We start from the raw sequence: 23512 nt of genomic DNA, 5'->3' as shown, positions 1-23512 counted from the left end.
GTATAATGTCGTTATGCTTGTTTTTTATTCGTTATTACTTGTTTATATTTGAACACTTTTAAGTATTGAAAGAAAAATGCAAGAATGCCAACAACAACCAAACCATAACCCAAAATCTCGGTCAATTAATGGTTAGATTTTGTTAGATTAAATCAGGGTTTAGGCAATGAAATTTATTTAAAAAATAGCATAATTGAATTAATAACATGTACAAGTTGAAGTTGTAATAGTAATAAGTACATACTTAGTTAAAAACAATGAATATACATAGATTTGGAGAATAGTTTTGGCAGACATAATTCAAAAAGAAAAGACATATATATATATATATATATATATATATATATATATATATATATAGAGTTGTGATCAATGTCGAACCAATTTTAAAGACCGAACTAGAGACCAAATCGGAGCCATTAGATCTAGTTTTTTTGATAAGATGTGCTGTTGTGTAAATTTTTCGGTCTTCATTACAAGCGCATTTTACTTCATTGTATAGGTTTATTACTTCATTCCGTACGTAATACCTTGAAACTACAACATGTTTTTACTTTCTTCCAGTAGGTTTTGAAATGATTCAACATATGTTTCATTTGAATTCATTGATCTGAGTTTTTACTTTATTTACATTAAAAAATGCAATTTATTCAAGTGCGTTGATTACTTCATTCAGAAACGTTATTACTTCATTGGATAAGGTTTTTACTTCATTCCAGTAGGACTTTCAATGCTTCTACACATACTTCATTCCAATAATTTATTACATCATCACATGTGTTTATTACACCATATCAGCGTTGTGGCGGTGGTGATAGAAATTGTAGAGAGAAAGAACGGCACGCGACGGCGAAACTGCATTTACATACTAGAATGAAGTAATAATCCTACTGGAATGAAGTAAAAACCTACTCGAATGAAGTAAAAACCTACTGGAATGAAGTTAAATCTTCGTAACATGTTAGTATGACTTATTTACCTTCGGATGAATTAAAATAGGCTCGTGATGAAGGCGAAAATAATTGATAAATTTGTGTCTCTCATCCATAAAAAACTAGATCTAAAAACCCTAATTTGGTATGGTTCGGTGGTTCGGTCTTTAAGAGTGGATTTGTGAATAATGGGACTCTCTCTCTCTCTCTCTCTATATATATATATATATATATATATATAAATATGGTAGTGTTAAACTCCTTTTCTCCCCTTAGATTTAAGTTTCTTCGCAATCTCGGTCGTTGGATCTGGAGGATGAACGTTCTAGATTAATAGCATATTTATCATCCCGCGCTTCATTATTTGACCAATTTGGTGCATCATGGGGGTGATTTAGTCATTTTGTGTAATCAAAACAGCTGAAAACGTATTTGGCGAAAATTAAGCGGGATCTTCCACTACTTTCCATCATCACACGCATTTACTCACAATCTCGCTCCCGATTCTCTCTCAATAAGCGTCTTCTCATTTTCCAAATTTAGCAAAAACCCTAGCCGCCGCCCAGTCAAAATCGCGACGATTTCTCGGAGATTCACCGCTGGTTCCCTTGCTTTCCAATATCCCTTCCCGGTTTGAACAAGATTTCACTGCACTACAACAGCAGGTAGGGTTTGGTCGTTTATTTTACGTTTTTTAACAAGCGTTCACGATTCAAACGATTTCAATTAAACCGCGAGATTTGTTGCCAAAATTTTGTAGGTTTTTCATTGTTTGCTGTTAAGCGCAGATTATGTAATGACTACAAGAGGAAGACCTTCAAATCCCCAACAATCCCAGAAAGAGGGTAAGATTCTGTTCGGCCGTTGCTCTGTTTCTGTGCTTGACATATTTTAAATTTAATTCTTTAAAGATGTAGTCGAGTTTGTAGATTATTTGTTCATAGCGCAGAATGCATTATGTTTACTACTGTTTGTTCGTTACCTGATATAATCTATGCATTATTTTCCTATATGATTGCATTATTTGCCTATATGCATGCATTATGTTTACTGCTGTTTTATAGTGTCAAAGAGTAAATGGAATATGTGTATGTGCATTACTTGTTATAATTTCTGCATTATATGCATATACGACTGCATTATGTACCTATATGAATGCCATTATATTCAGTGCTACAACCTTCAATCAACTGCCGTTGGTCATTGGTGAAATAATGAATGCAATAGTTTTATGCTCATTAATTGAATGAGTCTGTGCATTATGTGTCTTTTTTTATTCATTATATATCATGTATCTTGCATCATGTCAATGCTGTGTTATATTAGTCAAAGAGTATATGGAATATTTGTTTGTTCATTACCTGATACTCCCTCCGTCCCCCAATTTGAGTCACTCTTTTCCATTTTGGGCCGTCCCCCAATAAGAGTCACTCTTCCCACTTACCATTTTTGGACATCAAAATTACCCTTCATTACACCAAAAGTCAAAGGGGCCCCACATTTCACTACCTAACTCCATTTATTACACCACACATTCAAACTTTTCCTTAAAACTCGTGCCGAGTCAAAGAGTGACTCAAATTGGGGGACGGAGGGAGTATAATCTATGCATTATTTGCCTATTTGATTGCATTATTTGCCTATATGCATGCATTATGTTTGCTGTTGTTTTATATTGTCAAAGAGTAAATGAAATATGTGTATGTGCATTACTTGTTATAATCTCTGCATTATATGCATATACGACTGCATTACGTAACTATATGAATGCAGTACGACTGCTGTTGGACATTGGTAAAGTAGTGAATGCAAGTTTGATGTTCATTACTTTGAAGTATCTGTACAGTATATATCTATTTTCTATGCATTATATTGCATGTTTCATGATGCATTTTACTGTTGTTGGACAGGGACGAAGCAGTTAAGGATTGACATCGGAGACGCAGTCGATGATATCCTGCCTGTGGGAATCGCCCAAAAATTCCGCAAACGACTGTTAGAAGCAATAACTAGTTCAGCTCAAATTAGTTAACTACCACTTTGAGCATCAGTCAAACAAACTTGTACATTATCTATGTTCAGGGATGCATGGTATATTAAAAGTGGATATAAATTCATCGGTAGACAGATATATGCATTATTTGAGTAAAACGTTGCATTATGTAGCGAGAACTTGTCATTATTTTGAATGTTGTAGGGAATACGAACTATCAATGGGCTAATGGGTACTTCACTGAGTTAATTATGCACCTAAGAATTACTTTACTATTTATAATATGTACATTTCATAATACGTTAATTATGTATAACTTCAACACGCGCTATTTTTAAACGTTGGTATTAATGAGTACGTACTATACCCTAGCCCCTATGCTTATTAAACCCTTAGGGGAAACAAGAAACGTGTGCCAAACATCGAAACATGACACATCTTATCCGTATACATTGCAGTTCACATATGGTGCATTATATAGTAAATAATATCCATTATTCGTTACCATTCGGTGCATTATTCGTATCGGTTTGAACATTGTTATTAATGAGTACGTACTATACCCTAGCCCCTAAGCTTATTAAACCCTTAGGAGAAACAAGAAACGTGTATCAATCATCGAAACACGACACATGTTAATCGTATACATTGCAGTTCACATATGGTGCATTATATAGTCAATACTATCCATTATTCGTTACCATTCGGTGCATTATTCGTATCGGTTTGAACATTGTTATTAATGAGTACGTACTATACCCTAGCCCCTAGGCTTATTAAACCCTTAGGGGAAACAAGAAACGTGTATCAATCATCGAAACACGACACATGTTACTCGTATACATTGCAGTTCACATATGGTGCATTATATAGTCAATACTATCCATTATTCGTTACCATTCGGCGCATTATTCGTATCAGTTTAAACGTTGTTATTAATGTGTATGTACTATACCCTAGCCCCTAGACTTATTAAACCCTTAGGGGAAACAAGAAACGTGAGCCAAACATCGTAACACGGTACATCTTGTTCGTATGTATTGCATTTCACATATTGTGCATTATATGGTAAATTATACCCATTACTCGTATGCAATGAGAAGTAATTAAGGAAAGAGAATAACTGGCGTGCAAACAAATTCGGGAACCAAACATAGACATCATCCATATGCTCCAATACACCAAATCTTAATCATAAACAACCACATAATGCACAGACAATCCAACAATGCAACAATCAGAGGTAAATTACTCCAGCAATGCAACAATGAAATATAAAATTACTCTAGCAATGCAATAATCAGAGTTTATATCCAGCAACCACAAAAAACACTATACATTTTGTACCAACTCATTCCTACTCACATTTAATTATAAAATTAATATATAAAAGTAGGACTCACCTTCCACTAACTTTTTCAACTCACTTTTCATTACATTTCTTAAAACTCGTGCTCGATCAAAGTGTCCCAAATTACGTGGGACGAAGGGAGTAATTGATTTCGGCAAATGTGGCGAGTAATTGATTTCGGCAAATGTGGCGTTGCTTTCTTTTAGAGATATATAAAGTGAGACAAAAATAAAAGGACTTCTGCAAATCTGCAATCACATAGAGAAGAGAGAGTAGTAGTGAATGATGCGTTGGAATACGAATGTTGTTTACTTTTCATAGTCAGCGTTTTCAGAAAATATTCAATGTTTTACAGAAAATGTACTTTTATTTTATTCATTTTATTCATTATTTTTTATTAAGTTTTAGACTAAATTTAATAATTTGACTCTACAAAGAATTAATTAATTAAATACTTTATCCATTCCATAGAAATTGAAAATTTATGAAACCATTATGTTTTACTATAATGCAAAATGAATAAAATAAAAGAGAATAGAAAATAAAAAAAATGATTGAAATACTATTAATACAAATATGACATAAGTTAGTTAAAAAGAAATCAACTTATTAAAATAGAAATTGATCAACTTTGGGATGGATGGATTGCCAAAAATCGACAGTTTTTTTAAGACGAATAAAGTATTTTATTAAATCACTAAAAATAAATTTTGTTTTAGTTAATACTATCATAGTAGTGGAAGATTTTTTATGGCACGGAGATTAAGAAAAAATGATGAAAACATAAAAAGATAACAATGTACTTTAATAGAAGAAATAGTATAGAGAACAGATATGATTAATCGGATTGTTTGGATTATATCCAAAGAACAAATACCAAATCCTCGGAATTAAGTGACTACTTATTATGCATGTGTTGATGGCATTAAATCTATAATCGGGCAATGTTGCAAATGGAATTTGAAGAGATATTTTAAATTTGTACCCTATTTGAGTACATTACTGAAAAGATGAATGGTGAAATCAAATAAATATAATTGATGGCAATCAGAAATTCAGTAGATAGGCTCCTCCGGCAACATAACATACTGTTTTGATTAGTCGGCACAAGTTCCACTGTAAGTTGAAAGCTCTTGCTTCAACCAAGTAGGGATGTCAATGTAGCCCGTAACTCATTGGCTGGCCCGAATAGCCCGCCAAATTTATAGGGTTAGGGTTGGAAATTTCTAGCCCGATAAAATCAAAACCCGATTAGCCCGCACCCGATTAACCCGCAACCCATTAGGGCCAGACCCGAAAACCCAATGGGCTGGCCCGAAAACCCGATAAAATTTCTATTATTCTATTTTTTACTCCTAATTCGACATTTCATTGATTAATATTAACTAAAAAAAATAACTTTCAATTTTACATTAAATATACAAATTATATATTGAATTTTTATTAATATAATAATTGATAAATAAATTAAAAACTTCAAATTCACAAAAAAAAAATATTTAAATTTTAAAACATGCATTAAAATTCTACGAAATATCTCAAATATTAGTATTTGATCATGTTTATGATTGGGTTTAAGCATATATCTCAAATATATCATAATTAAATGTTTTACGTTGTATGAATATTAGTAATTTTAATCATTATATATTAGATTGATCGCATGTTAATATTATCGGTAGCAACCCGATTAACCCGCTGGGCTAACCCGAAACCCGAGCTTTTAGGGTTAGGGCTGAGCTTTTATAACCCGAAATAAATCACAACCCGATTAGCCCGCACCCGATTGACCCGCAACTCGAGTAGGGTTGGCCCGAAACCCGACGAGCCAGCCCGATTGACATCCCTAAGTAGGAGTACTATATATTCTTGGAACATTACTGTTTTATTTAGGTATTTGGTTTAGTTTTGTTTTTCAATTTTATGTTTATGTTTATCTATGATCATTACTCCCTCCGTCAGCGAATAGGATTCTCATTCCTATCCGGCACGAGTTTTAATAAAATGTTAAGAAAAGTAGGCGGAAAAAAAGTTAGTGAAATATATGCACTTGTATATATTAGTTTAAACAGCGGCAGATCCAGGTGGGGTCGAGTGGGGTCGGCCGACCCCACCACCCTGCCGCCGGAAAGCACCTTTCTTCGACCTCCGACCCTACGGCGTTCGCGTCTTCGCCCCAACTTCACGCAGTGTGAGATGAGACCGAGCAGAGAGAAAGAAAGGAAGTGAGGCAGGACGATGTCCGGAATCTGGCGGCGGCATCATGGTGGATGCGGCAGATGTCGAGAAGAGGCTTTCAGTTTTTTTCGCCGAAGAGAGAGAAAAGAAAATGGGTTTGGCGATGTGGGTGAGGAGTGAGAAGTGATTTGTCATTATTGTTTTTTCTTCCCAATATTTACCTAGGGACCAAGACTTAAATTGCATCAACAAAGATGCACCCATAATTTACTAATTTTTAAAGATTAAAGATCTTGAATTATGTACTCTAATTGTAAAATGGCCTTTGAGATTTTCTTTCTTAATTTGCAATAATTTTAATTAATATTACATATAATTTTTTCTATATCACTAAATAAACTTATCTAAAATAAACACCTACTTATGTTAAGTAAATATTTCTTATTTTCTTCTAATTTTAGTTTTATAATTTAAAATTTCAACCTTATTATTCATATTCAAATTATTTTTAATTTTTTTAAATTTAGAATGTTACAGAAAAAGTATACTCATTTCATCCCACTATAAGCGACTCGTATTTTCTTTTGACGTCCCGACTAATGTAAGTCATTTTTTCTTTGGCAAAATATAACATAATTATTCGTTTACTTTATCTTTTTGCTTCTTTCTTTATCTAATCTTTTATTTTATTTTTTCGTTCACTTAATTTTCTAAACATCATTTTCTTAAATTCGGTACTCAAAAGGTGCGACAAATGGAGTATGTTGTTTTAAGAATATCCATACTCACATAAATTATTGATATTAAAATATATTGTTATAAAAATAATTATATAAATATTATTTAAATATTTATAATATCGTTCGACCCCACTATATTTAATTTCTGGATCCGCCATTGGTTTTAAATGATATGTGAGTGGGATGAGTTAGTGGAATGTGGAGGCCTCTTACAATTTATAGTAATAATGAACCGAGACTCCTATTTACGGACTAAGGGAGGATATCACTTTTATGTTTGGTTATACAATGCCAAAAATATATGCGTAGTTCGATTTTTATGCGTAGACGACATCCGATAATTGTTTTGAAAGTTGGCACTATACTTTGGTGGATAAAAATTGACGGATAAAGTCCTAATATGTGTTGCTCGTTGCTTATGTTTTTCATCGTCTTATCATGTTCTGAGTAGATGACATCCGATATACTATTATTTCAACGTTTTGAATTACATACAATAAAAAAAATGTTAGTGTTCTTCTATTTATGGAACAAGGATGGGCAGCAACAAATTCCACTGAAACAGAACTAATATATGTGTATGCATAAGTCAAAAAAGTTGGAGCAATATTTTGGCTTATTAGTAAGTTGAATTAAATGGTTTGGACTTTGGAAGATGGCCATATCATTTCAAATATAGTGGTTCACATTGGCTATGACCCAACTCACGTTATATTCCTGGCCACAAAATAGAAAATTTGAAAATATCATGAGTTTTAATAATACTATGAAATTAGTAAAATAAAAAAATTAATATGTTATTAGTAAAGAATAATCCTCATTTGTTTAAAAAGAAAAACTCACAAAAAATAGGAGTAGGTAGATTTTGAAGAACAATGCAAAATAGAAAAGATGAATTATTTTTTAGGAACCTATAAAAATAAAATATGATGGAGAGATGTGTTGAAATGAGGAGATTGCAGTAGAATAGGAAATCTGACGTGATAAGAGGCAAGTGTCCCACTTTTCCAGCGAGTGGTACAAGATTCTATAGTCCCAATAAGGACCCATCACACTTTTTGCCAAACCCATGCCATTGACCCATAATCACTTTTCACTCATTCTGTCAGTCCCATAAGAAGTTGGTAAAGAAAATGATTCCTGGGAAAATGAATCTCGGGAATATTCTGTGTTTGAAAAATATCAAGATTTTAAATTTAAATTTTAATTTAAACACCAAACTAAAAATATAGTTATTACTTTTTTATTTATGAAAAACAATAATAATATAAATTTTTTAATAAATTATTCATTATAAATAATAATAATTATATTATTATATTTATTATTATGATGGATAGTTTAAATATGGATTGCCAATCATAATATATAATAATATAATTGTAATTATAGTTACATAGAGTATTATACTCATTTATTATAATAATAAATATTATTATTATTATTATTATAATATTTATGTATATTATAATTGAATAAATTTTATAATTTAAAATTTCTATACGACTTTACTGATTGATTATTAATTAATAAAATATAACAATTATATTTTAATTAATTAATAAATTATTAATTACTATTATGAAATATTACAAAATATAGTTATAATTACAATAATTTTAATCGTACTTATTTATTATACTAAAATTAAGTACCATAATTTATAATTTTAAATTATTTTTAAAGCATTATAAATAATAATAACAATAATAATAATAATAATAATAAAAAAAAAAACTATACTATATTGCATTAAATATGTAATAATCCTAAAATTGGGAAAAAGAATACCTAAGAATAGTTAGGACTCGGAATCCTAGAAAGTTGTACTAACTTTCCTTGTTCTCAGATTCTTATGACTTTCCCAGTTTGTTTTAAAAACAAAACAAACACAAGTAATTTAAAATTTAAGGAACCAGATTATTTTCCCAGACAGAATCCTGACAACCAAACATGGCCTTAAAGTATTGTTAGTGGAAAATGAGTCTCATCACATCAGAGAGAAAAAAGTTTCTAAAATTAGAAAGTGTGTATTCTTGTGGGATAAACTAAAAAGGAAAGAGTGCATATTCTTGTGAGACGAAGTGAGTATTATAAATTTATACTCCTCACTTATCCACGATTTAAAGTTTCATTTTGCCATTTCGAGATATACATGATTTAAAGTCCCAATATTTTTTCTTTTTCATTTTTTAAGTAGACCAATCATTCAATTAACTCATTATACTCACGTTCTATTATAAAACTCTTATAAAAATAATTACGGCTCCAATTCAAAGATCGCACATTTGAAATACAATTGAAAATGCTTATAAGATCGAGCTACTTATAACGACAAAACGACATCGTTTAGACATGCAGACGATAAGAAAACAGACTTACAATCTGCTCTCTAAAATGGATTCAGCAGAATAGTTTCTGCACAGCTCAAACTAAATAAACCTACCAACTTGTATATCTACTTTAACATTCCCTTCAAAACATCATACCCAGAAAAGGCACAAGATTATGCATCATCTGCAGATATTATTAGCACTCCGTATTCGACGCAAAGTGGTAAAGGATTGAGCCGCTTTTTAAAGATCAGCTGCTGCCGCGTTTGAAATACTCTTTTATGAATCTTTCTCCATAACAGGGGTATTTGTTTCGGATGTAGGCTCGGAGACACTTTTGGTAGGAGAAGTCGATCCATCCGCCGTCCATTCTTACGACAAAGAGGCACCTTGAATTCGAGAAATGGGGATGCCGGTCAACCTTCATTCGAATCACATGTTACAAGATGAATAATGTCAAAGAAGCATTATTAGCAATTGTTGACATTGGTCGTATTTAAAAGAATCAGGTTAGAGATTGAATTGGCAATCAGTCTGCCAGAGAAATGAAGCTAACCATAATTGAATCAAGTCCGCAACCAATCTTGTCTTCGGAATGAGGATGATGTGCGAGAAGCCTATCTACCACAGCTTGCTCGTCTTTTGGGGTGAGGCGTTCTCCATCCATATACCTGGTGGACAAACATGCAAAGTAAGCATGCCACTTGACTCCGTCCATCACACAACCAACGAAGAAGAACACACTATCGATGTGGGACAAACTTTTAGAGATTTTAACAAGTATAATCGTATCCAACCCTACCAAACAGACTAGGAAGAACAAGTTATGACTAGAAGTCTAGATTCATTTCTGGGTCTTACAAAATCGACAAGATTTTACAACCGGTCTACACAAGATTATATATATATGTGCTATGTAACAACAGGTCACTCCAAAATAGGCTTACTCCAGCTTGTTGTGTAGAGCACTAGATCCATTCAATTTGAATTTAATTAAGTAAAATTGACTTATACTCCCGATGTTAGTATGATATCTTGACGTCCTTACTTTCTATGCATAACCAAACTACATCAATTCATTCAAGAATGCATGCATCAGTTCGGAAAAAACTCAAGCAAACAACATGGGATCCACTTACACTCAATTTTATTAAAGTCAAATATATTCAAATACGTCTCTCACATAGAGCTCTCGTCGAAAGGTTACAGCAAAAGAATTTCATTGCCAATTATAATTTCTGCAAGTACTTTTACCAGGAAAGCTAAAATGATAATGCTTTTTAGATGAATTTTTTTTTATTATCAAATCTCACTTGTTTCTTTCTCCGAACAACCTGCACAAGCCAAAAACAAGTAAAGTCTCAAAGAGAGTAACCCTTCGCCAAATTTTTTTCAGCAGTCACCTTTGTAAAGTTTTATTCTGTGATATAAGATTATATGATACATGGATTGACCATAGATTCCAGAGGAGAGTAGATGTTTTGGCATGATAAGTATCTCATTTTCCGTAGTGGTAATATTACTGTTATTTTAATTTTCTACTGTCCAGGTTCGGCTACACCTCAAATAGGGTAGAACGCAAGCTCTAAAAATATTATGACATAACAGAAAGGGAAAATCTTTGTGCATTAGTCTGAGAATCTTAAGTGCCATAGACCATGGATCACCCAAGTAGAGAACAGTTATACTAGAAGAAGGATAGCAAGATCCTACCGGAAAACAAACAAGTAGCAATGAGTACAATGAATGCTAAGCTGGAAATGCTACGGGGTGATACAAACAAAATTTCAGAAGATAGTAGTTCATAACCTGTCCCGGAAACAAGGTTAGACTAAAATATGGAGTATGGAATTCTATGTTACCAGTGAATGCAAGACTGAGGCTCACAAAAAAATCTAGATACCATGTAACGCATGTTAAAAGGTTATTAATGGCTAATAGCCTTTTTACACATTTACACAATCTCAGCATCCAGCTACATCTTACTGCAGTTTCATTATTTACTATTCAACTTAAGAGTCCTTCAAGAGAATACTACACAAATAAAAGAGCTCATCGACTTCGAATCAAACGCAGCTACATTCACAGTCCAAACAACTTTACAAGTTCCTGTTGGGACCTAAATACCTAATTAATTTTTCTTTAAGAGGACCCAATTTTGCACCGGTGGTGACTCGGACTCCAGCCTATTGGATGGAAAAGAAACGTCATACCAACTAAATTATGCTACATCGCCAAATATCGAAAAGTCCAACTCTACTTCTAAATTATCTGATTTGAGAAGTGATACATTATATTCTCATTTCAGACAGCAACTAAGTCCATTCTACTGATTTTGGTTTTCGTATTCCACGGGATTAGATGACATTCCTTGATTACTTAGTTACTATCTTCTTCAATCTCATGTACTCGTTTCATCATTTTAAGTGACATTTTCTCGATTATTTCTACCTGAATCAAGAAGCTCACAACTCCTACATATTATGCCTTTAATCAACCCCCAATTGAAAAGCTTGCATTCAAGTAAGAATCCATTCAAGCCCCATAACAATTAAAATCAATGTGAAATTGAAAAATAAAGCTTTTATTTTACCCATCATCAAACAATAATCCACAACAAAAAATTGAAAATACATAAGAAAGAAATTGAAACAATGTAACCTAATCTCAGAGGGATAGAGAAAGAAAATACGTACCTTTTAGAGTGAAGTATTTCTTTGGTGAGGCAAACAATGGGCTCGATGTCTTCAAATATTTCTGCTTCTTTGATTTTCCATCTCCGGTAGTCCGGGTCGTCCAATTTAGGATAATGGGGGCGATCTTTTACATCGGTTGATTGAAAAACTTGAGCTAGAGAGGGTGATTTGCCACCGTCGCCGGCGGTGGAATCAGCGGCGGAGGTGCACAGAGGCCTGCGAGGCGGCGGGACATTTATGAGGGAGAGATGATAGCTGCGCTGGACGAGGCGGAGGAGGAGGAGCGGCGGAGCTCTGAGAAGCGGAGCAGCCATTGATTCTGAACTCAAGGAATTGTTTTCTAGTTTATGTATTTACTCATATAATTAGATAATTTTAGTATTCAAATTATTCGATAATTTTTCTTCAAAATATCGAAGGACGGCCAATTTTTTTTTCTTCTTACGTACTGATATTCGAGATATAAAATATAAATTTGTGTGGAAATCGTATTCTCTTTATGTTTGAATTTATTGTACTACAATCTTTATGAAATAAGCCAAAAATATCGAAGTCTACAGTATAGGGTTCCATGCGTCCGCCATTAGGAGTTCCATTTATGGACGGCAAGGGTTTTAAGAAATGTTAAGAAAAGTGAGTGGAAAAAAGTTAATGGAATAGAGGTCCTACTTGTATAAATTAATTTTAAATAAAATTTGAGTGAAATGAGTTAGTTGAATGTGAGACCATAATACCATTTATGGTAAAAGTGAATCGGGACTCTTATTCGCGGACTGACTAAAATGGAAAAACAGGACTTTTATTCGCGGACAGATGGAGTATTTTGGATGAAAATGAAAGAGATTAATGATAGCGACTCCCATAGCTTGTTCAGTAGTTTTATTTTAAAAGTTTTCTTAGTTTAGATAATATTGCTAATATGAAATATATATTTGTAATATTGTACTCTCTCTTGGTTTTATAGTTGAGTTATTTAGACATTGGTATTAGAGATATCAATCGGTTTAACTCGTTCGGGTTCGGGCCAACCCACTCGGGTTGTCGGGCTATTTGGGTGCAGGCTATTCGGGTTATGAATTTTTCGGGTCATAAATTTTCAACCCTAACCCTAACCCCGCCGAGTTACGGGCAAACCCATCGGGCTATTCGGGCCTAAAAACTTTTGAAAAAAAATCTCTTGTAATCAATATTCCTCAATAAAATAATTTTAAATTTTAGATATTTTTTCTTCTTAGTGATAGAATCATATAAAATCTTCAAATTTTTCATATTTTTCCTCGATAATAGTTGGAGAGAAGCCTTTCATCTCGATCAACTACAATCTAAACAAAGATAAATGAAAATTAAATCAATTAATTTCAATAAAAGCTTGTGCTCGAGTCATTATTTTGGCATTCTTCATAATTAAATCTTTATGAAAATTAAAAATTATATATTGCATGAATCATTATTAAAATGATAAAGATATTGAAATTTTGATAGGTTAATTCTTAATTTTGTATTGATTTACATTGGTGGTAGTAAGTGTTGGTTTTGCAGCGGAAATCTATTTAGTTTGATTGAAAGAATTACATCTAAACATGCTTTTATCCGATTGTAAACTAGAAATATGTTCATAAGCATATAATCACAGATTGTACTGAATATATGCAATTAAATACAACATACCGTAGGAATTCAAGAGTTGAATTCAATCACCTTCTTCAATTTATCTCAACCACGGATCTTCTGATCTGTTACCTTTTAACTCGAACCTGACCTTTGTGTGGGCAAAGCTTGTCAAATCCTCAAAAGCTGGAGAAGAATTGAAGACAAAAATCTCTCCGGAAGAAGAATACTAAAAACCGATATTTTCTCTCTACAGATTGAAGAGATCGAAATTTTACGTAGAAAAATGAATAATTTTGTCTTCTCTTCTTCTCCCTTTTATAATAAGTTAATTATTTTGGGCCAGACCAGGGATCTGTGAAGGATTGGATTGGGCCACAGTTCAGGCTTTTACTAATTAAATTAAAAGCAATTTAATTCAAGCCCAAACTTAAATATTATTATCATCCACTATAGATATAATATTGACTGTCCGTCCAAACCGAAATTACGAGTATTCCGGGACTTCCTCTTTAATTAAATCATTTCCCGTGTTAAAGATATAAATATCCATTAATTAATATCAAGTCTGCTATCTGACTATTATTAATTAATTTCTTTTTCCAAGAGTGGTCTAGTTTAGAAACATTATTTATTATTCATGGAATAAATTTCAACTGACCAGTTTTCTGAATAATAAAACCTTTTCCTAAACACCTCTTGAGGATATTATCATACTGGCCCCTCCCAGCACACGATTCATTGCAATAACAATACTAGCACCACTTAGACATTAATGATCATTACCCAATCTATCAGGATTCTTGGGCAACGAAATTCCCTCACCATTTGATAAGTCAAAGTAGTTTTCAATTAATATCGTATGCTCAATGTTATGTCAACAATGATTAAGAAACGACAATCACCGAGACCTCGTCTTTCAGTAAATAGCCAAGAAAGACTTATCTCACTGTTTGATCCTTTCAGTGCTATACCACACCGACGTCGTTCATTTCCTTAGGTAAGGAAACTTTCGGACTGACGTCGCAACCTTTCACAATAGGTAGTCAAAGCCTTCTAGGTTGTGAAACAGTTTTTCTTCTGCATGAACTGACAAGTTACCTACTGTGAACGCCGCTCACAACTCGTCTACTATGCAGAAGACTTAGACTCATTTTGCTTAAACTATGTATTTAAATGGAAAACATATTTCAACATCTCATAAATACATAAGCAATATATAAGCAAAATACATTGTAACAAAATATTATTTCTCATAAAATGGTAACAAATGGATAAAAGAGTTATTACATATACAAGCATTCGAAAGATGCTTTCAGTATACTAAACTCTAACAGTAAGAGAGTAGTGATAGATGATGGAATAATGAGTTAATGTGAAACCTGAAAGTTGAGAGTATGAGATTGAGTGGAAAAGTGTAGAATGTAGATTGAAAAAGACTAATGATCGTACTACATGAAATTCAAAAATACAAAAGTCCCTAAAACTCAATATTTTTTATTTAAAAATTGTAACTCGTTGGGCTAACCCGTTTAACCTGCCAACCAATCCGGGCCAACCCGTTTAGCCCGTTTTGTATTCGGGTTATAAAATTCCAGCCCTAACATGCTTAATTTATCGGGCTATTCAGGCCGACTCACAAGTTTCGGGTTGAATTGACATCCCTAATTGGTATAAATGAGTCATTTCCCACTTTCTTCTCCCTTAAAATTTTTTTACCGTCCACTCGTCGTTTTTGACCAATGAAATGGTGGGGAAGGTGAATACAAACAAAATGAAATAAGGACACCAAATCAGACGAGTTGAACTGCCACCTCCCAATTCCTCACCGTAATTTCCTCAAATCAAATTATTACAACGATTTCTTGTTTAATCATAGTTTAATCCAAAAGTTTTAACACAAAAAACACAATCTTTTTACCTAAACAAATGTGATTCTTGATTAAATTCCTCATTTCCCACACTACCAACAAAGATGGTCACAAAATTCCTCCGCAGCTGAAAACAACAGACTTAGATTTGAAACTGAAAATCCCACCTTTAACCGCCGCCGACGATGGGCCAAACCGCCTCTTCCGCGAGGCCCAGATCCTCCAAATCCACCGCCGCCATCTCGCCGTCCCCACCCGAGCCGGACCTCGAGAGCCCTGATGATTCCGCCGCCGAATTTGACGATTCCTCCGAAATCGATTACTCTCTCAGCCTCCCCGACGAATGCCTGGCGTGCATCTTCCACTCCCTCTCCGCCGCCGACAGGAAGCGCGCGTCAGCCGTCTGCCGCCGCTGGCTCGCGGTGGAGGGGCAGAGCCGCCACCGCCTCTCCCTCCAGGCGTCGGCGGAGCTCTCCGCCGCCCTCCCTCGCCTCTTCTCCCGCTTCGATTCCGTCACGAAGCTCGCCCTCAAATGCGACCGCAGATCCGTCAGCATCGGCGACGAATCGCTGATTCTGATCTCGCAGCGGTGCAGGAACCTCACTCGGCTGAAGCTCCGCGCCTGCCGCGAGCTCACCGACGAGGGGATGTCGATTTTCGCCGCGAATTGCAGGAATCTCCAGAAATTCTCGTGCGGTTCTTCCAGTTTTGGGGCGAAAGGGATGAATGCGTTGATTGAGAATTGCGGATTGCTCGAGGAGCTCTCGGTGAAGCGATTGCGAGGGATTACTGATGCTGCAGCTGCTGAATCGATCGGGCCGGGTAAAGCTGCTGATTCTTTGAAGATTATTTGTTTGAAGGATCTTTACAATGGGCAGTGTTTTAGCCCTTTGATAATTGGGGCTAAGAATTTGAGAAGTTTGAAGCTTTTTCGATGCTCTGGTGATTGGGATAAACTGTTGGAATTGATTGCTGATGGAATTGATAGTTTGATTGAGGTGCATTTGGAGAGGATTCAAGTTAGTGATTTAGGGCTTTTATCCCTCTCCAAATCTGCTAATCTTGAGGTTTTGCATTTGGTGAAGACGCCCGACTGCACGAACGTAGGGCTTATTGCAGTCGCGGAGAAATGTAGGTTGCTTCGGAAGCTCCACATTGATGGATGGAAGACTAATAGGATAGGTGATGATGGATTGATTGCTGTAGCTACTCACTGCCTGAATCTACAGGAATTGGTCTTGATCGGTGTGAATCCGACACGGTTGAGTTTGGAGAAGCTGGCTTTGAATTGCCAGAGTTTGGAGAGATTAGCCCTTTGCGAGAGTGAGACTGTTGGGGACACGGAGATATCCTGCATTGCTGCAAAATGCTTCGCGTTGAAGAAGCTCTGCATCAAGAGCTGTCCAATGTCGGATCATGGCATGGAGGCGTTGGCGGGAGGCTGCCCTAATCTGGTGAAGGTGAAGGTGAAGAAGTGTCGGGGGGTGACATCCGAGGGAGCGGATTGGTTGAGGGCGAACAGGGGTTCCCTCTCCGTGAATTTGGATGCTGTCGAGCCTGAACTTCCCGAGGCAAGCGTTAGCGAGCAGGGAGGTGGTGATGGGGATGGTGATGCTCCATCGGGTGGGGGAAGTGGAGACACCAATATTGCATCGAGCAGGAGCAACGGGAGGTTCAAGATGAGGCTAGGGTCTCTCTCGCGGAGAGGCTTGGTGATGTGCACGTTCAAGAGGTGGTCGAGCTTTGGTGGTAGATTCAGGAGCAGCTACGGAAGGGGCTGATGCCGGTAACTCCCTGCGTTTGATTATACGTGACTCAGTTATTTTCGGGTGATTAACATGTTAAGCCTTTTGATGTGTTGATGAGAAGTATTAACAATGGCTGATTTGATTAGAATAGGGAAAGGGAGAAAGAAGCCCTTTGCACTCCCTTTGCAATCTTGTAAGAAATTTGCTTTAGCTTTAGTTATTTAAACTCATTCACATGTGAAATTATGTTTGTTGTTTTTGTGTTAATGGTGTTGTTTATGATCACAAATTAATATACTCTGCTATTATCTTGTTTGTTTAAGATAAATCTCCTCATGTTGTTGAATGCAACATATATAAAGTTTGTACTAAACAGCTAAATTTCATTATAACTTTCAAAATTTCATCTTTAACTAAATATATTGACCATTAGAAAAAGAGTAATTTATAACTGAGAAAAAGAGAGGACAGACTTAATTATGCATCTTGATACCTCAATGCCATTCATCAATATATTTGCGTTTATATTTCTTGAACTCACAACAATATTTGAAGGCAATGAATTCACAAAATCCAGATATTGTAAAATGAAATTCTATGGAAACTGAAGGTCGATCTTCTAGAAACACACAACTGTAGTTCTTCTGCAACCAGAGTCTATGATCATCTAAAGAAATCGCGGCACGATGCAACGAACTTGCCTGAAAAAGTTGCTCATTCCCTAGTCGGATTTCTTCTCTTTCCTTGCAGGTGGTTTCTGGTACACAACTATCTGCGATAAGATCGTACCATTTGTGACAATGCCGATCACCGAGCCCAGGACCACTGAAAATGGGACAAAGAAGGAACGAATTAAAGGGGAGATAAGAACCAAGAGGGATATAAAATGTGTGAATTTATAATTACAGAATGATTGATTAAATTCTGGTCTACGATAACACATTCAACAGCTTGTCCATGTCGAAAGATTAGTGAAGCATTTCATGTTGAAACAAGTCAAGAAAGCATTGATGAAGATCAAGTGAGAGTATAGGTACCGCTCATTGGTGCCTTTTCCTGCATACTGGTAAAGACTCTCACTGCCAAGCATCAAAAGTTACATAAATATATGAACTTAGTCGAATCTGCTATGCCCAAAACAACATCGATATCAACTTACCCATGGATCCAGCAAAATTCATTAGAGAGGTCAAAAAGCTAAGCTCCCCGGTGCTCTTATTCTGCTCAATGTAAAGTTGAATAAGCAACTAAGCGGAAGACTACTTCACTTGCAGAGAATCTGAGATAGCATCGTGAATAGAAGTAGCATACCTTGAAATTTGCCCAAATTTGTGGAATTCGAGCACAGAAGAAGATTGCATGTTGGGAAGCCTGTTAAATTTGTGGGAAAATGTAATGCCCGGTATAGGATGATTAAATCTAAAGAAATTATCACGGAAAACAAACGGAGGAGAGGAGACGAGGGACATGGGAACAGGAAAAATTAAAAGCACAACCACTAATACCGGGGACTTACATATAGAGCTTCGAAAAGCATAGGATCAATTTTGCCAGCCAACACCGTTGGAGCTATTGCACAGTATCTGTGTTAAAATGCTAAGGAGATTGCAGGTTTAATTTTCGAGACGAATTAACAGTTTAATGTCAAAAATAGCAAGAAAAACAAAATTAAAAGAGCTACATACGAATGTGTCATTATGCATGTGCTTATTTGTTAGAAGGAAATTTGAATACTATGGAGCAGTTCAAGGATACAATAAGCCTCTGATCCATGTCTTTATTCCTAGAGGTTGAGAAAAGTAATAGATGATTGCTACAAGAATTATAGCTGCAAAAATAAAAGGAACGAATATCAGTAGATGAAACACAGAGAAGAAATGATAAAAAGATATATGATTTTATACCAAATTGCTTTACAGATGTACTCTACTACCTTGTTAACTTCCGTAGTCATAGATTACACGAGGCCTATAAAGAGTATGTTAACTTCCGTAGTCATAGTTTACACGAGGCCTATAAAGAGTATGTAAATTTCTGTTGATCAAGCTCAAAAGATTAGCTTCTTCACTCCTAATAGCCAATAGCCACAATGACCAAGAGACCGAATTTCAAGGGGAACTTGTATTATAGTGATGTTAGGAAATAAACGCACAAGTAATTGTGAATATAAACGAATAAACACATGAACGGTTTACCCAGTTCGATATGATATGACCTATCCACGTCTAGGGGCAATGCCAAGCTAAGGGACTTCACTATATTATTGGATACAACTTACAATGAGAGAACAACTATGTATAGACAATACAGAGAGCCCTAATCCTAATAGGGATAGGAATCGTATTGGGCCTTAAATACATGTATAAAAGCACTCAAAAATTAGAATGTCACCCTGGACTGATTCACTTCCTTTCAAGCTCCATATTCCAACAAATGAAACACAAAAAGTTTGTTTTTGTACTTGGTATAACAGAAAAAGGTAGTTACATCAAATTTTAGCTCATTATAATAATTCTTTTTCCAGTAATTTTCTTGAATTTTCTGCAACCAAGCAACAGTAAAACTTGTTTGATTTCTCTTTTTTCCCCATTTTCGGTGGAACCAAATCGGGGCCTTTGCAACAGTCACAACCTACAGTTTGTGACTTTTCTTGCTTTTGCTCCATTTTATTTATATTAATAGAAAGATAGATAAAGATTTGCTGTACGTACCCTGAATCAATAGGAATGCTAGCTCCCCATAAGCTGAAAACGGAAGCCCTTTGTGAAGACAGTATGCCAGGGCAATTGTGTAGCCAACAACTTCAAGTTCAAACGCCACAACACTAAGCCCTCTGACACTACTGTTTTGTAAGATTTTTAGAATCTGAAAAAAAAATCAAAAAATTATTTTTCTTAGGGAGAAATTAAACATGCATCTTCATACAAATTATTATGGCGTCTTGACCTATCATTATAAGACAAATGCTACAAATTCATAGTTCTGGTCAGGCTATTTGTTAAACAACCTATAATTGTTCGTGTCAATGACTCAATATATTTCAAACTTGTCACATCCCATCTTTCCTCATGCACAAAAAGGCCCTACTTTTTTCAAAAGTGATAGCATATGACAAAAGATTCACCTTGACCTAGAGAAACATTTCAGATCCATAACAAAAAATACAGATAAAAACCTATACCAAAAAATGAATAAAATTATAGACAATTCATCATTAAGCAAAAATGAATAATTTCTCAAACTTTGGCATCCAACAGATGTTCAAGTACATAACCGCATTTTCTCTTCATTATTCAAGAATGGGGAAGATGCTTCTGATTAATATCTTAACCACAAACATGCTTATTGATGGCCGTGATAAAATTCCAGGAAGAAACTTATCATCTCATCATCATCATCATCATCATCAAAAGCTATTCCAGCTATTAGCTGCGATCTCTCTCACATGCCATCACTTAACCCAAGGTCTAGAAGGTCTTGCTGGTTGCTACACGAACAAATCTTAATTTCCTATGGCATACCCTTCTCAAAGGCCTTCCACAAGCAAGTCAATCAAGGGAGAATTGGAGCTGTGTTTGATTTGCACATGACTAAACCCTTTTGAACGTCTCTATGTTATCTTATGGTCTATGGAGATGTACCAACTACCATTGTAATGCTTCAATTCCTCTCTTAACCAAAAAAACAATCATGGAGGAAACTAATGGGACTGAGATTCAAACTTGCAGGTTGCGGTATCAGATACTAACATAGAAGTTTGATGGAAAAAGGTTCTAGTACTCACTTCTTCTCATTTTTTCACACTCTAAGCTTCTAGATTTTGTCACACTGTCTATCGCCACAGAGCTACGAAATCCAGGTTACTGTGAAGTTAATACATAGACAACCTTACCAATCGACATCAAATTTTAATTTCAAGACCAATTAGCCATTCACGAAAGAAATCTTTTCATCGTATACAATAACTGAAAACTTCCAAGGAGCACATAAAAAAATTGTGATAGTCCATACAAATGCACGAACGGATGACAGTCCATTATGACCAAGGGATTCTATATTTAGCCCATCATCGAGTTGGATAAGTGAAGAAACTAAATTACAATGATTTGTTCAAATCCAAGTACTCTTTTTTAGGTTAGAACAAATACCTATTTCAATTACCTAACGCATTCGAAGAAATCACACATTAAATTTCCATAAAAGCTTCATGAATCGCATAACTTTCCACTCAACAGCAATTCTTCAGCAGCCAAATCACACTGTAGACTCGTTATATCAACATCTAAAGACAATAAACTCAATATCTACATATACAGAACTACATCACGCCCACGCAAAAATCAAGTCTTTCTTCAAATCATAACAGAATTTCAACAAATTCATCCAAAACCTAGTTTAAAAAAGAGACAATTGTCATCAGAAAGCCTATTGCATTTACCTGCGGGAGTTTAACGGTGGTGGAAGCGGCGACGATCAAGTAACCCAATAGCTTTGATATTAACGGAAGCAAGCAATCTTTTGGTGGAATTTCACCGCTTTGCAACGAACTCAAAGCGCAGGTGAAATCCATTCCGAGAAACTTCATCTCTATCATTTCGACTAAATCTTCAGTGGTCTCTGATTATTGTCAATTACCTTTGTGTGTTAATAATTTTGAGTGTGGAATTGCAGAGATGAATAGTCTTCGGATTGCTGGATCTACACTGCACGTAGGTTGGGTATATTACTTTCACTTTATTCAATTCAATGAATTTGTTTTTTGTAATTGGAGTTATTTAGTACTACTACACTATCAATATTTTACTATTTCTTAAGTTCTTTTTAAACGTAGGGATATTGATATTTAAAATCACGAACTTTGTCCAAAATTTATTATTTTTCATCAACTTTAAAATTGGTTTAGAATATTACAAACTTTGTATTTTGTTTGGTATTTCCCACAGCATGTTTATCATCATATTTGACTAACTTACGAGGTTTTTTAATCATACTTAACACAATTAAATTAACGTCGCTTTCTACGTGACTTTTTATCCTACTTGTTATGAACTTAAAAAGTGGTTTAAAATATCATAAAACGTATCACGATTGCTCACGTAAAATAAGATTTTGATAAAAATATCTTATTTGGGTCAGTTTGTGAAATACCAAACAAAGTGCAAAGTTTGTGATATTCTAAATCAATTTTAAAGTTTATGGGAAATACTAAATTTTGGGCAAAGTTCATGATTTTAGAGACCAACATCTTTTAAATGTATCTGATTTTAATAATCAAATGCAAAAAAGAATGTAAACTATAACTGAGCTTTAAAAGTTAAAAGGATTTATGCAATTTGAGATCAAATTAGCTATAATTATCACTTATTTATTGGGAATTCGTTTGAGCTTTTTGTAAAAAAATCTTAGTTCTCAATTTTTACAAATATGCAATGGTGGGTCTAAGAGAAAGCAACCTGACCCACCATCATCAGCAATAGCAATAAAAGCCTGTCACTTAGCTTTTATCTTCCGATGTTAGAGACGACTTTCTTCGTTGTATCCGATCTGACAAGTTCTATTTCTGCCATTATAAATGCATACTAGAAAAATGGAACTTGGTCTCATCCTTTTTCTATTTCAATTGCACTAATTTATGAATTGAATATTTCATAGTACAATACAAGAATTCGGTAATCTCTATCTATTTATAATGTATGTGAACTTTCAAATATGTATTGTATTATCTATAAATTATATTCTGATTTTTCCATTTCTTATGTCATTCACCACCAAAGTTAATCTCTACCTATTTATAATAAATTCCTCTCTTTAATGAAGCGAGTAGTATTATCAATTTTGCATTCGAACTAATGTCATTTCATTTCGTATTAAGACTACTTAGTATGGTAGTATGAAATATCGAGCCAAATTAATTATAAATCAGTAACTAAAAGTTAAAGCGGAAACCATTGATGATAAACTACAAAATCTTTCCATAAACACACTGATCATGAAAATTTGCTGAAAATGCTGATATCACAAATTTCATAATATAAAAAAACCAACTTGCTGAAAGATGCATA

At 34.7% G+C, this 23512-nt stretch overlaps 3 protein-coding genes across 3 annotated transcripts; 1 reads left to right on the top strand and 2 right to left on the bottom strand.

Annotated features, from left to right (window-relative positions):
• Positions 1 to 9488: 9488 nt before the first annotated feature.
• LOC121761788 (protein DCL, chloroplastic-like) lies at positions 9489 to 12629 on the bottom strand. The gene is made up of 3 exons (XM_042157457.1): positions 12224 to 12629; positions 10084 to 10198; positions 9489 to 9948 (listed from the first exon to the last, which is right to left on the bottom strand). The coding sequence occupies exons 1-3, from the start codon at positions 12535 to 12537 to the stop codon at positions 9778 to 9780; spliced, it is 600 nt and encodes a 199-aa protein (XP_042013391.1). The 5' UTR covers positions 12538 to 12629; the 3' UTR covers positions 9489 to 9777.
• Positions 12630 to 15635: 3006 nt separating this feature from the next.
• LOC121761786 (putative F-box/LRR-repeat protein 8) lies at positions 15636 to 17772 on the top strand. Its single transcript, XM_042157455.1, has one exon. The coding sequence runs from the start codon at positions 15888 to 15890 to the stop codon at positions 17481 to 17483; it is 1596 nt and encodes a 531-aa protein (XP_042013389.1). The 5' UTR covers positions 15636 to 15887; the 3' UTR covers positions 17484 to 17772.
• A 151-nt stretch (positions 17773 to 17923) lies between these two features.
• On the bottom strand, positions 17924 to 22187 carry LOC121761787 (mannose-P-dolichol utilization defect 1 protein homolog 2-like). The gene is made up of 8 exons (XM_042157456.1): positions 21889 to 22187; positions 20162 to 20315; positions 19206 to 19278; positions 18967 to 19033; positions 18762 to 18821; positions 18610 to 18670; positions 18488 to 18529; positions 17924 to 18275 (listed from the first exon to the last, which is right to left on the bottom strand). The coding sequence occupies exons 1-8, from the start codon at positions 22042 to 22044 to the stop codon at positions 18172 to 18174; spliced, it is 717 nt and encodes a 238-aa protein (XP_042013390.1). The 5' UTR covers positions 22045 to 22187; the 3' UTR covers positions 17924 to 18171.
• Between the last annotated feature and the right edge of the window lie 1325 nt (positions 22188 to 23512).

The sequence above is a fragment of the Salvia splendens genome, chromosome 13 (genome assembly GCF_004379255.2).
Source record: "Salvia splendens isolate huo1 chromosome 13, SspV2, whole genome shotgun sequence".
Classification (NCBI taxonomy): domain Eukaryota; kingdom Viridiplantae; phylum Streptophyta; class Magnoliopsida; order Lamiales; family Lamiaceae; genus Salvia; species Salvia splendens.
The sequence above is the reverse complement of the archived record's forward strand: the minus strand, read 5'-3'. Positions and strand labels throughout refer to the sequence as shown.

Coding starts and splice junctions, on each gene's coding strand:
- LOC121761788 (XM_042157457.1), bottom strand. CDS start 12,537: ATGGCTGCTCCGCTTCTCAGAGCTCCGCCGCTCCTCCTCCTCCGCCTC. Junction 10,199..12,223: donor GAAATACTTCACTCTAAAAG/GTACGTATTTTC, acceptor TTTGTCCACCAG/GTATATGGATGGAGAACGCC. Junction 9,949..10,083: donor GCGGACTTGATTCAATTATG/GTTAGCTTCATT, acceptor ATTCGAATGAAG/GTTGACCGGCATCCCCATTT.
- LOC121761786 (XM_042157455.1), top strand. CDS start 15,888: ATGGGCCAAACCGCCTCTTCCGCGAGGCCCAGATCCTCCAAATCCACC.
- LOC121761787 (XM_042157456.1), bottom strand. CDS start 22,044: ATGATAGAGATGAAGTTTCTCGGAATGGATTTCACCTGCGCTTTGAGT. Junction 19,034..19,205: donor ACATGGATCAGAGGCTTATT/GTATCCTTGAAC, acceptor ATTTTAACACAG/ATACTGTGCAATAGCTCCAA. Junction 18,530..18,609: donor GAATTTTGCTGGATCCATGG/GTAAGTTGATAT, acceptor GATGCTTGGCAG/TGAGAGTCTTTACCAGTATG.